Source organism: Mandrillus leucophaeus, unplaced genomic scaffold, assembly GCF_000951045.1.
Source record: "Mandrillus leucophaeus isolate KB7577 unplaced genomic scaffold, Mleu.le_1.0 Scaffold7, whole genome shotgun sequence".
Lineage (NCBI taxonomy): Eukaryota > Metazoa > Chordata > Mammalia > Primates > Cercopithecidae > Mandrillus > Mandrillus leucophaeus.
The window spans coordinates 6,834,239-6,851,193 of NW_012107585.1; the positions used below are offsets into that span (position 1 = coordinate 6,834,239).

Sequence of the window (16,955 nt, forward strand, 5' to 3'; positions counted from 1 at the left end):
AGGCTGGAGTGCAATGGCGAGATCTCGGCTCACTGCAACCTCTGCCTCCCAGGTTCAAGCGATTCTCCTGCCTCAGCCTCCCGAGTAGATGGGCCTACAGGCATGCGCCACCATGTCCAGCTAATTTTTGTATTTTTAGTAGAGACAGGATTTCACCATGTTGGTCAGGCTGATCTCAAACTCCCGACCTCGTAATCTGCCCACCTCGGCCTCCCAAAGTGCTGGGATTACAGGCTTGAGCCACCACACCTGGTGACAAATTACTTTTAATCTCAGAAAAGATAATCACAATTAATGTTGTGGCATATCTCCCATGCTTCTTTTATGCACATAAACTGAAAATATATAATTATTCCAAAAATATTTTTTTGAGACGGAGTCTCACTGTCTCATCCAGGCTGGAGTGCAGTGGTGTGGTCTCAGTTCACTGCAACCTCCACCTCCCAAGTTCAAGCAATTCTCCTGCCTCAGCCTCCCCAGTAGCTGGGATTACAGGCATACACCACCACACCCAGCTAATTTTTGTATTTTTAGTAGAGACAGGGTTTCATCATGTTGGCCAGTCTGGTCTCGAACTCCTGACCTCAGGTGATCTCCCCACCTCAGCCTCACAAAATGCTGGGATTACAGGCATGAGCCACCATGCCCGGCTTACATATATTTTTATAAATTACTTATAACACTGTTTACCACATGGTAGGCATCTAATGAATATTTGTTGAATGAATAAATCTTTCAATGTCAATAAATACAGATCTATATCATCATAGTATTTTATCGGGTAAATCAATTATGGTACATGAAAATAATCTCCTAGTTTTTGATATTTTGGTTATTTCTAATATTTTCCATTTAAAAAATGCTACAATGAACATCTTGGTGCACATAGCTTTGCATACTTGTCCAATTATTTCCTTAGCATAAAACCTTAGAAGTAGGCTGGATGCAGTGGTCACGCCTATAATCCCAGCACTCTGGGAGGCCAAGGAGGGCAGATCACTTGAGGCCAGGAGTTTGAGACCAGCCTGGCCAACATGGTGAAACCTCGTCTCTACTAAAAGTACAAAAAAACTAGTCAGGCGTGGTGGCATGTGCCTGTAATCCCAGCTACTCAGGATGCAAAGGCAGGAGAATTGCTTGAATCCAGGAGGCAGAGGTTGCAGTGAGCCGAGATCACGCCACTGCACTCTAGCCTTGGCCCCAGAGCGAAACTCTATCTCAAAAACAAAACAACAACAACCAACCAACCAAACAAAAAACCTTAGAAGTAGAAATGACAGGCACTTTTAAGTTCCTTGAGATATATTACTAAATTACCCTATAGAAATGTACCAAGTACTTTCATACCAAAACTCTCTGTGCTTTTCTTCCCCTAATACTGAAGTATCTTTGCTTATATAATTGGTGAAAGTAGTACCTTAACTGCTTTAAATTTAATTTCAATGACTAGATTGAAATGTTTTCATGTTTTTGGGCCACGCTTTTTCTGTGAATATACATTCATCACTTTTTTAATACTCTTATATTGTTGGGATGTTTATCTTTTTTTTTTTTTTTTTTTGAGACAAGGTTTTGCTCTACTGCCCAGGCTGGAGTGTAGTGATGCAATCACAGCTCATTGCAACCTCTGCCTCCTAGGCTCAAGTAATCCTCCCACCTCAGCCTCCCTAGTAGCTGGAACTACAGCCGTGCGCCACCACACACCACATCCAGCTAATTTTTGTATATTTTGTAGATACAGGGTTTCGCCATGTTGCATAGGCCGGTCTCAAACTCCTGAGCTCAAGTGATTTGCCTGCTTCAGCCTCCCAAAGTGCTGGGATTACAAGTATAAAGATAAACAGCGCCCAGCTGGGAGGTTTATCTTATTGATCCTGAAATCTTTTCAATGTGTCTCAATCCTTTCATGAGGTAATGCTCTTTTTGTCTACATAGAAGCTCAGGCCACAAGTGGACTTTTATTTGAAGTGAATAAGCAGAAATTACATTGAATTACAACAAAAGATCATTATTCCTGTGATTTTAACTGGCCAGTCTCACCAATTATTTTCATGACTGCCACACAGAGTCGGGCATGGGGATATAGATCCTGCAGTATCCCCCAAAAACATTCCCATTGTGGCCTACAATTCCTGAGACTGAGAGAGAAATGATATAAGATGAGCTAGAATTACACAGAAAGAGAAAAGGAGAATGGTTATCTTAGAGAAAGAATTCACTCTACTTCCTCTGGGTTGCAAGAGGAAGCTCAGAAAGCAGTTCTGAGCTCCATAACTTATTTATAGGCTTACCAAAACCCCAATTACTCCCATACCACAAAACAAAGTGCACCATGAAATTGACTTGGAGGAAAGTTTCAGAAGCAGATACAAAAGAAATAAAAGAGTAACTGGAGACTCATGATAGGGTTGCCTTCTCTGCAGCTGGCCAAACTTAATTTCACAGGTGCGAGTCTAACTTGTCTAATTAAAAATGTGACAGTCATCAGCCCAGTAAGTATATATATCCACATGGCTGATGTTCTAAAACTAGAAAGATCTAAGGCAAGATGAAAAAAGGGGTAAAGGACTGACTTAAAACAAAAAGGCAGCTACCTTCTAGTTGTGTACTAAAAGGCTTCCTAACACACCCTGGCTGTTGAAGCCAAACAATGATTGGATCAGCAGGTTTTTCACCTAAGCCCAGAGGTGAAAGGGTGATGCAGATGGCATTACTAATAGAGACCCAAAGAGCATGGTTACTTTTTAGGGTCTTACTCCCAGGAAAAAAACACAAAATTCTAACAAATGGCCTTGGACAAAGTTACAAGGCTAAAGAATTGAGCCACAAGGCACTGTGACTCACACCTGTAATTCTAACACTTTGGGAGGCCAAGGCAGGAGGATCACTTGAGGCCAGGAGTTCAAGGCCAGCCTGGGCAACACAACACAGAAAGATTCCATCTCTAAGAAACAAGAATTAAAATAATTAGCTGGGTGAGGTGGTGTGCACCTGTAGTCCCAGCTACTGGGCAGGTTGAGGTGGAGTTCAAGGCTGCTGTGAGCTCTGATTGTGCCACTGCACTCCATCCTGGGCAACAGTGAGACTCCATCTCTTAAAAAAATAAAAAATACACTGGATGTGGTAATCCCAACACTGTGAAGCTGAAGTGGGAGGACTGCTTGAGCCCAGAAGTTTGAGACTAGCCTGGGCAACATAGTGAGATTCCATCTCTACAAAAAGATATTTTAATTAACTGTGTGGTTGCATGCTCCTGTAGTCTCAGCTACTGAGGAGGCTGAGGTGGGAGGATCACTTGAGCCCAAAAGGTTGAGGCTGCAGTTTGCTGTGATTGCACCACTACACTCCAGCCCTGGTGATAGAGCGAGACCCTGTCTCAAAAAAAATTAAAAATTGGCTGGGCACGGTGGCTAACGCCTGTAATCCCAACAATTTGGGAAGCTGAGGTGGATGGATCATTTGAGATCAGGCGTTTGAGACCAGCTTGGCCAACATGGTAAGAACCCATCTCTACAAAAAATACAAAAATTAGCTGGGTGTAGTGACACACACCTGTAATCCTAGCTACTTGGGAGGCTGAGGTAAGAGAATCACTTGAACCCAGGAGGTGGAGGTTGCAATGAGCTGAGATCGCACCATTGCACTCCAGCCTAGGTGACAGGGTGAGACTCCCTCTTAAAAAAATAAAATTAAATTAAAAATAAATTTAAAATTAAAAATAAAAAAAAAAGAACTGAACCAAGACTAAGGTTTTTGAAAAGTAGTTTTCTATTCTAATAGTAAAAAATAATAATTTTGCCAGGCACGGTGGCTCACATCTATAATCCTAGCACTTTGGGAGGCTGAGGAAGCAGATCACATGAGGCTAGGAGTTTGAGACTATCCTGGCCAACATGGTGAAATATCATCTCTACTAAAAATACAAAAATTAGCCGGGTATAGTGGTGTACACCTGTAGTCCCAGCTATTCGGGAGACTGAGAAACGAGAATTGCTTGAACCCCAGAGGCAGAGGTTGCAGTGAGCCGAGATCGCGCCACTGCACTCCAGCCTGGGCGACAGAGCAAGACTCTGTCTCAAAAAAAACTAAATATTGGCCAGGCATGGTGGCTCATGCCTGTAATCCCAGCACTTTGGGAGGCCGAAGTGGGTGGATCACGAGGTCAAGAGATCGAGACCATCCTGGCCAACGTGGTGAAACCCCGTCTCTACTAAAAATACAAAAAAATAGCCTGGTGGCATGGTGATGGGCATGGTGATGGGCTCCTGTAGTCCCAGCTACTTGGGAGGCTGAGGCAGGAGAATGGCGTGAACCCGGGAGGCAGAGCTTGCAGTGAGTCGAGATCGCACCACTGCACTCCAGCCTGGGTGACAGAGAGAGACTCTGTCTCAAAAAAAAAAAAAAAACACCTAAATACTTCAATATGTTCACCAACTCATTCATTACCAGATGCTCCTCTTATCCATGGCACCAGGAAAGGAAGTGAAGTGATGTTAAAGAGGTGCCAGTGCCACAAAGAGGGAAGACAAGCGAGAGACAGACCTGCAACATTCCCGGGGGGAAGGCAACCAGCCAGCCCTTTCAACCTCAGAAAACACAGGCGGTGCTTCCCAGGCACGGGAAGAAACCAGCTGGCAAAGGCGCCATGGAACCCATCAGTCAGGGCCCATCCACCCCTCAGTTTACACAGCCATGTAAGAGACTGTAAAATGCTAACATGTTTGCTATAGGGAAGTATTTCTAGACCTTTGAAAGGAGTGGAAATCACTCAAAAATCTTTAGGCTGCAATTAGGGAAATATTGAGTATTATGATGCAATCTAACAGTAACAGGTATCACAAAGAGGAAGAGAAAAATATGATCAAGGAAACGTCTGGATTGCCACGGCAGCGTTTAGTGAGATGGAGGGCTTTAGATAAAATAGCTTTCCCTGACTCTTTCCCATGAAAGAAGACATTTTGAACAAAGGGAAGATAAAGCCTACAGTAGCAGAAGAGATACACTAATTGATCCCATATAAAGAGAATCTCGTCAGATTACTTGGGCTGGAAGTCATCAAGATTATGTCCCATTCCCACTGCTCTTTTTTAGAGTCAACCAGGTTTAGGTTGGAAACCTGCCTCTGACATTTATGGGTGTTGGATACAGGATTTAGCTCCCACGACCTCAGTCTTTAGTTCTGTGAAACAAGGATAACAACAAACCTGAGCCTATGAAGTGGATTCTATAAGCCAGTACACATAAAATAGGCACAGGGACTGGCACAGAAGAAATTTACAACCAACATTAGTTATTATGATCTCAGCTATACTTCTATTATACTCTCCTCTCTCCTAAAACACACAAACCTCTACTACCTTAAATGTCAAAGAATCCTATTTATTTCCTTAGTTACATGAAACTGGCTGACCTCTTAGAATTCCCTTCACTGATGCCAAAAAAAAGACCCCAAATTCAACCAACTTTGCAGACTCCACACTTGGTCCCCTTCCACTGGTGGGGTTTCACTCTTTCAGCCACATCGTTGAGCAGACCTGTCCAAGACGTGTCCAGTGCTTTCCTCAAGCACTAGAGGAGAGAAATGGTAGAGCCTCCATTGCCCCAGAAGCACGTGGGCCCAGCCACCTGCCTACCTGCTCCGCGTGTAGCTCTGCGAGGTGGCAGAGTGCGACAGCAAAGGACTCCGTGTTGTTCTGCTGCACGCCCGCATTCACCGCCTCCAGGCTGTTCATGCTCAGCAACATCTGGGCCTGTTGCAGGGCCATGGTGCTGGGTGGGGAGAGGGAACAGGATTTCCTTTCAGCAGCAGACCTGGCTGCCCTTTGGCCATGCCCGTCAGCTATCTTGAGTGGAGGCGTAAAGTCAAACACCTCACAGGCTCTGGCTTTCTTGGGAGCAGCTGCCTCGCAGTGCCAGCAACCCTGCCCTCAGGATAAGAAAAGCAGAAAAGCATCCTGGATGTGCAGCGCGAGGAGACACGTAGTGGTTAGGGCACAGCTGGGAGTGCGTGCTCCCAGATCCCCCCGCCCCCACCCCATGGTCCCTGCAGTCATAGTATGTTAATTAGTTTTCACGGGTGAATTCAGACCCGATGCCATCCTGGCACAGGCTGCTCTGGCAATGTAAGCAGTGGCCAGTGTCTGCAGCTGTTTCAGAGCACACCGTGCCAAAAAATTATCTGAAATACAAAAACAAGACTGGTAAAAAAAGGCACTTCCTTTCATTACTGAATTCCTAGAAACAGACTGTCTAAGTGAGGGGTGAGGTAGCAACAGAACTCCAGGATTAAAATCCCGCAACAAAGTTTACTTCCAGGCTAAAAGTGGCTAAATGGGAAAGTATGCAAGAAGCTGAAAATATTCCACAGAAAACACCTCAGTTAACAGAAAAGCAAGTTTCTTTACATAATAGCTTTGGGGTTCAGGTGACACTCAACTAGAGCAACCATGGATCATGCCTGCTATGAACAGGAAGAAAGGTTCCTGTCACAGAGCAGAAGAGCCCGGTGCTTGGAGTCAGATGACATGGGTTTGAGTCCTTTCTCTGTCACTTGTTAACTGCGTTTGCAATCTCGGGTAGATCAGATGTGTGAACCTTGGTTTACTCTCCCAGCATGGAGATCACCCACCCGTTACCTCACAGAGTGGTTGGGAGGAGTAAGAAGGAACATGCATGGGAAAAAACTTTTCAGTCTGTGCAAAATACAAAATGTTTTAGACTATAAAACATTTTGTCTAATCCCCTGCAGGAACAACGTCTGCCCAAGGCGGGTAAATCTTGTATGTACGGCCTTTCACAGAACCAGTTTGCTAGCTCCTGCTTCTCTCTAAAGGATTTACACTCCCAGGGCCTTGGGAGACCTACCTGCGGCCATACAGCCTCCAGATGGCCGTTTTCTGTGCGATGCTGATATCGATGAGCTCTGACAGGCTGTGTTTCCAGTGCAGGAGGTCGGAGTCCTTTAGGGCATCCATCAGCTTGTTTGCCGTCTTCCCAGCAAAAGCTCTCTGTTGAACAAGGGACTGTATTCCCAGGGAGGCGAGGTACTAAGGGGACAGATATACCCACGACCCAAGATAGAGATTACATGACAGAATTTGTTTTGCTCTTCAGAAATGTGGTGGATTTCACATTTCAGCACATGCACAGTGACAGCACTATTTAAAAGGAAAGTACCTATAACCTGGCCTTAACCCTGATCCATACGAGATGTGTTCCTGAAAAACTGGGTCTGGGAGAGAGGCAGAGGGTACACGGGAAAGAGCCAGCAGGGCTTTAGCATTAGATGGACCTGGACTTAAACACTGCCTCTGCTACTTACTGTGTGACTTAGGGCCAGTCACTTAGCTTCTTAGCTAAGCCTCAGCTTCCTCATCTGTAAAATGGGCATCAAACCTATCATAAAGAATTATCGTAAGGATTACAATGAAATAATAGATGTCAAACAGTGCTGTGCACATATGTAATAGGAGATCAAAAAAGGATGCCTATCATGAGCAACAAAATTATCTTGTCATTAACTTTTGGTGTCATCTTCAAGGATGAAAGCTCAACTAAAAAATGCCAGCTTAAATTCATGGCAAAAATTGTAGTTAAGCCTACACTTAGTTCAAGGAGCCACTTTTGTCATTATAATCAATTCTGTATGTATAAGTTTCTTTCCCAGGTGTGAATCAAAGGACAAGCTACAGATTTGTTTTTTGGTTTTTGGGTGTTTTTTGAGACGGAGTCTTGCTCTGTCATCCAGGCTGGAGTGCAGTGCCGCAATCTTGGCTCACTGCAACCTCCGCCTCCCTGGTTCAAGCAATTCTTCTGCCTCAGCCTCCCAACTAGCTGGGACTACAGGCGCCCGCCACCACGCCCGGCTAATTTTTGTATTTTTAGTAGAGACAAGCTTTTACCATACTGGTCAGGCTGGTCTCAAACTCCTGACCTCATGATCCACCCGCCTTGGCCTCCCAAAGTACTGGGATTACAGGCGTGAGCCACCGCGCCAGGCCCAGATTTTAAAGTGTATACATTAAATTACTACACATAATTACTTTCTATTTTACCAAAGTCTGTCACAAACTTCATAAGACAGAATGCTTAAGCAGTCCCACTGCCTATAGTCTAGTTTTCAATAGGTGTTTCTGAATGAGAATAAGGTTCTCCATGCTTGTGCTTCCTTTTTTTTTGAGATGGAATTTCATTCTTGTTGTCCAGGCTGGAGTGCAATGGCGCAATCTCGGCTCACTACAACCTCCGCCTCCCAGGTTCAAGCGATTCTCCTGCCTCAGCCTCTTAAGTAGCTGGGATCACAGGCATGTTTCACCACACCTGGCTAATTTTGTGTTTTTAGTAGAGACGGGGTTTCACCATGTTGGCCAGGCTGGTCTCGAACTCCTGACCTCAGGTGATCCACCCACCTCAGCCTCCCAAAGTGCTGGGATTACAGGTGTGAGCCACTGCGCTGGCCAGATAAGTCTTTTCAATGTCCCTCTGTGTATGTCATTGAGGACTATAATTCACAGCCTTCCCTATCACTCAAAACGAGAAAGGACAAATCTGCCTGTCAGGTTTATTGGTTCCTGGCTTTGTTTATTGTTTAAAACAAGGATCAGCAAACTTGTTCTATAAAGGGCCAGAGAGTAAATAATTTCGATTTTTCAGGCCACATTTGGTTTCTGTCACACATTTCTTCTCTGTTGTTCATTTTTTCCCCAATCACTTAAAATTGTAAACTCCACTCAGCCTGAAGCCCCTAAGTAGGCAGAAAGCCAGATTTGGCCTAAGGGCTGGAAAGTTCACCAATCCCTGGTTTAAAAATAAGCCTTTGCTAAAATTTTTCTAAGTGACTATGTGCTAAAATTAATGTTGCTCAATAAACTAAACAACAATCTCTTATCAAATTGGTAAAGGGAATTTCCACAGATGTTATTAGGATACAGGGAACAGAGAAAAACCTACCACACAGAATTTAGTGGTCTGATTAATAATTAAAGTCATATGAAACTGCCAAGAATAAAACCACACTTTGAAACCCATTCTAAATCTATCGCTGGTTAATGACAGAGGTGGGTAGAAAAAGAGACAAAGGCTCGACCATTTATGGAAACAATCTCACAGCACAGAAAGATGAGCCTTACCGGTAACCCAAAATGTACTGCTTTCTTCACAGAATGCTCCAGCAGAACATAGCTATCGGATCTCTTCTGCCCCAGCACATAAAGCCAGCTCTGGCAAGAGAAATCATCAAAATATATCATAACAATGGCAATGGGCTGATGTTCTAGTGAAATATCAATGTGGTCATAAGAAGGAATTTAAAAGGGACAAAATGAATCCTCTCAGATACTCTTTCAAGAAATATCAAGAATCTCAATGAGACCTGTCAAACATATCAACACCATTAAAGCCAGGCTGAAATAAACGAGTCATTGTTCTGCTTCACCTGCCAGCCACTGAGTGCCAGGTGTTTCAGAAAAAAATCATGAAGCTCCTAGATGGCCTTTAATTGAGAAATAAGATTCTCAGGTGCTTGTCAAGTAGCTTCTGTGTTCCACTTGTGCTTTGTTATTTTGCTATTACAGGACTACATCTCACCCAGTTACTAAGTGTAGCATATATCTTTTGTTAATGCCAGTCCTAAATGTGATAAAGGTTTTTTCTCTTCTTTCATGGCAAGTTGCATTAAACTTTGTAGACCAGATATATGCCAAAAGCAACACAGATGTCATGAATTAAGAAAGATAAGTAAAGCTAGGTTGCCCTTTCTGAATTCCCATGACCACCTAACTTGTTTCCTTTTACTGCTGAAGATCTCTGCTCCAACTGCAAAACAACCCAATTCAAATGGGGCCTTGTGAAGGCCAACTCAACCCGTGAACAAAACTCCCAAGACCAGAGGACGGCCTCACCAAACAATGCTGGAGACACACGTGATCGTTGGACTCCTGGGCAATCCTAATTGCCTCCTGCAGGGCGAGCTCTGCCTGTTGACTAATGACAGACTAAACATTAATATCCCATTAATAATCACAAACATGCATAAGCAACCATAGCAGGAAGTCATCTGTACACAGTCATCCAAGTGCAGGTCTCTGGGTTGGAAGCTGTAACTATTTCTGGGCTTATTCTCTCAGAGGCATGCCCCAACCCCAGCAGCAGAAAACACTGACAGTGGAAATATAGGACATGTCTCTTCTAAGGGGAATTTCTACGAAAAGGGCATAAAGCAAAGACTTTTATCTCTGCTCCTAAGATGTTTATTTTAAAGGTGCACTGCTGAGGGGAAGGGCAAGGAGAGGACATAATATTTTACTTTTCATGGCATTCCCTCCTACATTATTTGAACTTTTTTCTTACTATGTGCATTTGTTACTTTTATCATTTTTCAAAATCACTTTTTTGTTTGTTTTTTAGAGACAGGGTCTCCCTCTGTCACCCACATTGGAGTACAGCAGCGCAATCCTAGCTCACTACAGCCTTGAATTCCTGGGCTCAGGCGATAGACCTCAGCCTTCCGAGTAGCTGGGACTACAGGCACTCACCACCATGCCTGGTAGGCTAATTTTTATTTAAATAGATAAAGAGTCTCACTATGCTCCCCAGGCTGGTAAACTCCTGGCCTCAGGCGATCCTCCTGCCTCAGCCTCCCAAGTGACTGGGACTACAGGCTCACACCACCATGTTCAGCTAATTTTTTTAAAGAGATAAAGTCTCACTGTGTTCCCCAGGCTGGTCTCCAATTCCTGGCCTCAGGCGATCCTCCTTCTTTGGCCTCCCAAAGTGCTGGGATTATAGGCATGAGCTATGGTGCCCAGCCCAAAGCTAGTTTTAGAAAGTATTTTGAGGATTCCCACTTCTGTAATATTTTTTTCCTTTAAATCTCTGTTCAAATATTAAGTTGGCAGAGATCAAGGATGGCTGATCTGCTACCTTTACATTTAAACAGAGATTTACAAATTGAAGGAGTGAGTGATCTATGCATGTATCTGGAGTAAGAGTGTTACTCAGGAAAACAAGAGCAAACAAGAGCACTTTGCCATCACTTTCTAACCTCTTATCCTGGCCTATCACTACCTGAGATATTATAACTATGCTTAGCATTGTTTATTCCCTACCTCCCCTGATATAAGCTCTATAACAGGGTGTTTTGTGTTTTTTTTTTTCTTTTTCACTGCTGTATCCCTAGTACCTATAATAGTGCCTAGTACATAGTAAATGCTCAATAAATAACTACAAAGATTTTCAAGAAATCCTTTTAGCTAAGTGACAAAGATTTACACAGGCCCATAGATCCAGGACCAGAAACAAAGAAGGCTGGGCCTGAATAAATCAGGAATTAAGGAAAATGTACACATTAATAAAAATCTACCTTTCCTTGTTTATATTCTGTGCAATTAGCTGTCTACCCATTGATAATACTGTAAACATAGACAAATTCTGAGATGGGTGCATTAGCTCATGCCTGTAATCCCAGCACTTTGGGAGGCCAAGGTGGGAGGATCACTTGAGACCAGGCATTCAAGAACAACCTGGGCAACATAGCGAAACCTCATCTCTATATTTTTACAAATAAAAAGAAGAAATTCTGTTCATCAAAATATTATTTGTGGCTAGGCACAGTGGCTCACGCCTGTAATCCCAGCACTTTGGGAGGCCGAGGCAGGTGGATCACCTGAGGTCAGGAGTTTGAGACCATCCTGACCAATATGGTGAAAGCCTATCTCTACTAAAAATATAAAAATTAGCCAGGCATAATGGCACGCACCTGTAGTCCCAGCTACTTGGGAGGCTGAGACAGGAGAATTACTTGAATCCAGGTGGCGAGGCTGCAGTTAGTTATTACAAGATATCATGGAATGTCACAAAAATCATGGAGTTTTTTGGCGCCTTAAACATTTTTGGGTACAACCATCAATCTGATGTTTGAATACCCTTAATAACATCTTTGGTCTAGGCCGCTGCACCCCACTGATGCCTTCCTCAGAGGGTTCAATAAGGGGAAACTGTTTCCTTATAATGAGCAGAAATATTTTGTCCTTTAACTTACACTTACTTACCAGCTCTCAATCTTCTCTCGTAGCCATACCCTCGATCAATCTAAGCTCTTTTCACATGACCTTTTACTACATAAAGATGTCCAACACATGCTTGGATAAGTCATTTTTCTCCAGGCTAAACAACTCACATCCCTCCCACATTACTTATATGATATGGCTTTGAATGTCTCAACACCCTGAGACTGTTCCCCACACAAGCTTCAGCTTGTCTGTGTCCCTTTTAAAACCTGACAACTGGGTGGGCCCAGTGGGTTCATGCTTGTAATCCCAGCACTTTGGAAGGCCAAGGTGGGACGATTGCTTGAAGCCAGGAGTTTGAGACCAGCCTGGGCAACATAGCAAGATTCTATCTCTATGAAAAATAATTAAAAAAAAAATTAAGGCCGGGTGCGGTGGCTCAAGCCTGTAATCCCAGCACTTTGGGAGGCCGAGACGGGTGGATCACGAGGTCAGGAGATCGAGACCATGCTGGCTAACACGGTGAAACCCTGTCTCTACTAAAAAATACAAAAAACTAGCTGGGCATGGTGGCGGGCACCTGTAGTCCCAGCTACTCGGGAGGCTGAGGCAGGAGAATGGCTTAAACCCAGGAGGCAGAGCTTGCAGTGAGCTGAGATCCGGCCACTGCACTCCAGCCTGGGTGACACAGCGAGACTCCATCTCAAAAAAAAAAAAAAAAAAATTAGCTGGGTATTGTGGTGCATGCCTGTAGTCATAGCTAGGAGGCTGAGAGGGCTTGCTTGCTTGAGCCCAGGAGTTTCAGGTTACAGTTAGCTATGATCACACCACTGCACTCCAGCCTGGGTGACTGAGTGAGACCTTGTCTCTTAAAAAAAAAAAAAAACAACCTGACAACCAGAAATAAAAAGAATTCCCTAGGTGCTGCCTGACACACAGAGAAAGGGATAGACGTCTCCATTATTGAACTGTGCACACTATACTCCCATTAATACACGCTATAGTCTGTATTCAAGGATGCCTATAGCAAACACTACACTTCTCTCAACTGGTAAAAAACCACAGGGCAGGTAGGGGGGCAAAGGGATCTTTGAATTAGTAATTTCCCACCTTTCGCCATTATTTACATGATTTTATTATTTCCAAGATAGTCTCGATGTTTTGAAAGTTGTTTTATCTACTTAATTCTATTTACTAAAAAATAATTGACCAATTTTCCTATTTCTATTCATTAAACACACAGGCATATCGAGGCAACAGTATAAACCAGTGTTACCTGACTGAGCGGCCTGAATTCTATCTGAAAGCAAACGTGACTTTTAGTAAGCCTATGTAGTCTTTCATCCAGTAAAGGCACAACTGCCTTCTGGCTTTTTGAAATACGAAAAATAGCTTCTGCATCCCCATTTTTACCTCCAAAAACTCCTTTAGGGACTCTCTGGCCTAATGACCTAATTTCCTTTCCACTGAACGGCCTGTTGTTCTTAGAGGTAATGAAAGAGGCCAGGCACGAAGATGGCAATGTTAAATAGTGACACTAGGGGGCAGACTATTTAGACAGAAGGTTTTCATTAGCTTTATTCCAGTGCAAAAAAGGTTCCCTCTATGGAAGTTACTGACTAGTCCAGGTTAATGAGTTTCTTTCTTTTCTTCTTTTTAAAAAGTACATTTTTAAAAAATGTATCACAATTAACATTTCAGAATTCATTTCTTCCATTTCTTTTCCCTTTTCTTTTCTCCACAAAATAGCAAATCTTTTTTTTTTTTTTTTGAGACGGAGTTTCACTGTTGCCCAGGCTAGAGTACAATGATGGCGTGCTCTCGCTCTCAGCTCACTGCAACCTCCGCCTTCCGAGTTCAAGCCATTCTCCTACCTCAGCCTCCTGAGTAGCTGGGACTACAGGCGCCTGCCACCATGCCTGGCTAGTTTTTGTATTTTTAGTAGAGATGGGGTTTCACCATGTTGGCCAGGCTGGTCTTGAACTCCTGACCTCACGTGATCCACCCACCTCGGCCTCCCAAAGTGCTGGGATTACAGATGTGAGCCACCGCGCCCAGCCAAATAGCAGATCTTTTATTGTTATCAGTTTCTTCAATTTGCGCAAGGACGAAAGTCTATAAACTTACTAGTGACCGAAGCGGCAGTGCAGGGCAGCAAGATTCAAAGCGGCGTATCTCAAGCTCCGGCCATAGCCCTCTTCCCCATTACTTTTGCTTTCGGCTCCAGTAAGAATCAGACGATCAAAATAATGAAGGAGACTGTGTGTTGAACTGAAAACATCTTGGACACGGAGGTTGTTTAAGTAGCTGAGATAATGCTAAAACAAGAAATAATCAATGTATTTTAAATGCTGTAACTACATCTTGTGTAAGACAACTGCAGAGAGTTCCACTGGCTACAAACACTAGTGTATACCATACCCTTCTAATAAGATGGTCATAGTTTAGCTTAATCTTCTCCCTAGAGGCAGAATAAAACAGCTTCAAGACACATTCCCCCTAGAGGGAGTCCACAAATTAAAAATGGGAGTTCCATTAGTATTTGTGTCAGTTTTATCTCAAATATACGCCACTATGTCACTGGTCACACGAGTGATAGATGAGAATACTGGGCCTTACCTAGTTCAAATATTGAGGAAAACTTAGAGTTCAGAATTAAAGATCCTAAAACCTGAATTAATATACAAATTATAAAATTAAGTTTTATTAATGCACAAGTTAAAACACACTGAGACTTACTAGCTTACTAAGTTAATTATTTTCTACTTTTTTTTTTTTTTGAGTCACCGAAACTTTCCTAACAGGCAGATCTCAGTTACTAGGAAGCAAACTAGATATATTTCTACACACAAAGTCAGATGGAAAATCCAAATACTATTTAAGAAAATTTTCCGAGTAAAAAATCCATTAAGGAATGTAATTATTAGAACTTTAAAAATAAACACTGACAAAAGAAGAGAAAGGAAAAGAGCTTTTCAGCCTCAAAACTGTCATTTGGGCTGGGCGCAATGGCTCACGCCTATAATCCCAGCACTTTGGGAGGCTGAGGAGGGTGGATCACCTGAGGTCAGGAGTTCGAGACCAGCCTGGCCAACATGGTGAAACCCCATCTCTTCTAAAAATACAAAAAATGAGCCAGGCATGGTGGCAGGTGCCTGTAATCCCAGCTACTTGGGAGGCTACGGCAGGAGAATCACTTAGAATCTGGAAGGCAGAGGTTGCAGTGAGCCAAGATCGCACCATTGCATTCCAGCACAGGTGAAAAGAGCAAAACTCAGTCTCCAAAAAAAACAAACAAACAAAGTTTTTTGCATCAGTCTAGTATATTATCTCCAGTCTAAACTTTACAACATCAGGGAGATGATGACTGAAAGAGAACATCAAGAGTTTGAAGAAATCGCCTATGGCCCGAGGAGGGAGGGAGGAGCTTTGTGACCTATACCAAGTTGTTTGCCTGCCAAGAACATGATTTCCTTCAAGAACCTGGGCCAATGGGCTGATCCTCATTTGCAAAGCTACTCAATATAAAAAGTAGCCTTGGCTGAGTGCAGTGGCTCACGCCTGTAATCCCAACACTTTGGGAGGCCGAGGCGGGCAGATCATGAGGTCAGGAGATCAAGACCATCCTGGCCAACATGGTGAAACCCTGTCTCTACGAAAAATACAAAAATTAGCTGGGCGTGATGGCACATGCCTGTAATCCCAGCTACTCAGGAGGCTGAGGCAGGAGAATCGCTTGAACCAGAGAGTCGGAGGTTGCAGTGAGTCTAGATCATGCCACTGCACTTCAGCCTGGCAAGAGTAAGACTCCATTTCCAAAAACAAACAAACAAAAAAGTAGCCTTGTCATTCCTTTCTAACACAGCAACAAATTCTGGGAAACACTCACCGCTTCAGCAAAATCAGGATTAAATTTCAACAAATTGTTTAACTCCTTCTGCAAGGAAGCTGGAGTGAGGGCCTTAGTCTCATCATTCTTTAGCAAAGAAGCCTGAAATTTAAAAATGATAACTCAGTAGAAAGAAAGGGTCAATAAACATATGAAAAGATATACTAACTAGCATCACCTGATTATTTTCTTTCCTACAGGGGTCCCTTCAGGCTCTGGCCCCTCATCTAGCCAGCCTTGGCTGGTCTCCCCTCACTCTAGGTACACTGAAGGTGGACCCTGCCACATGCTCTCCTCTTGACCATATACGAAAACACTTTCTTCTTCCAGAAACACCAAGCCTCCCACCCATCACTCCCCAGCCATATACTACCCAAGGCTGAGCAAACCCACGCCCACGCCTAGCTCATCCTCCAGGCCACCTGCTTCTGTCACCTTCTAGATGAGGTGAGATCCTAAAAGCCCCTCCATGCTCCCATAAGCCCTCTGCATTTACCCTTCCTGTAGCACTATCAAACTATAGTAAAACTGCCAATCTAACCCCACCCCAGATTGTAAGGTCCTTCCAGGCAAGTAACGTGTTTGCTTCTTTTCCAGTGCCTGTATGAGGCCTTATAGGAGCCAGGTGCCTTGCCCCAGCCCTACTTATTTGTTTCATATGGATGATATCAGCAACAATTATATAACATATGTAGAAAGTTAGCTACAAATTAAATGTTTACATTTAACTGGGTTATAGACACTTTACTCCAATTTTACCTAGATGAGTTTTTCTATAAGTAAAGTAATTTCTAAGGGCAGGGTGTGGTGGTTGATGCCTATAATCCCAAAACTCTGGGAGGCAGAGGCTGAGGCAGGAGTATTGCTTGAGCCCAGGAGTTCAAGAACAACCTGGGCAATATACTGAGACCTCATCTCTATTTAAAAATAATTTCTTAAAAAGAATTTTTTTTAAGTAAAAATAATTTCTAATTCCATTGTTAATTTATATCATTATAGAAAATTATTGGCCAGGTGTGGTGGCTCACACTTGTAATCCCAGCACTTTGGGAGGCCAAGGC

At 43.4% G+C, this 16,955-nt stretch overlaps 1 protein-coding gene across 3 annotated transcripts in view; it reads right to left on the reverse strand.

Moving 5' to 3' along the window:
• Positions 1-16,955, reverse strand: part of ANAPC5 (anaphase promoting complex subunit 5) — a 50,857-nt gene that overhangs the window by 13,676 nt on the left and 20,226 nt on the right. For 2 of the 3 annotated variants that reach the window (XM_011964437.1, XM_011964436.1), the window contains exons 6-11: positions 15,895-15,996; positions 14,133-14,323; positions 9,900-9,981; positions 9,129-9,218; positions 6,865-7,007; positions 5,634-5,769 (exon numbers count right to left, since the gene is read on the reverse strand). In XM_011964437.1, the coding sequence (XP_011819827.1) occupies positions 5,634-5,769; positions 6,865-7,007; positions 9,129-9,218; positions 9,900-9,981; positions 14,133-14,323; positions 15,895-15,996 (744 nt within the window). Of the gene's footprint in view, positions 1-5,633; positions 5,770-6,864; positions 7,047-9,128; positions 9,219-9,899; positions 9,982-14,132; positions 14,324-15,894; positions 15,997-16,955 lie in introns of all 3 variants that reach the window. The other variant, XM_011964435.1, reaches the window with a different exon arrangement.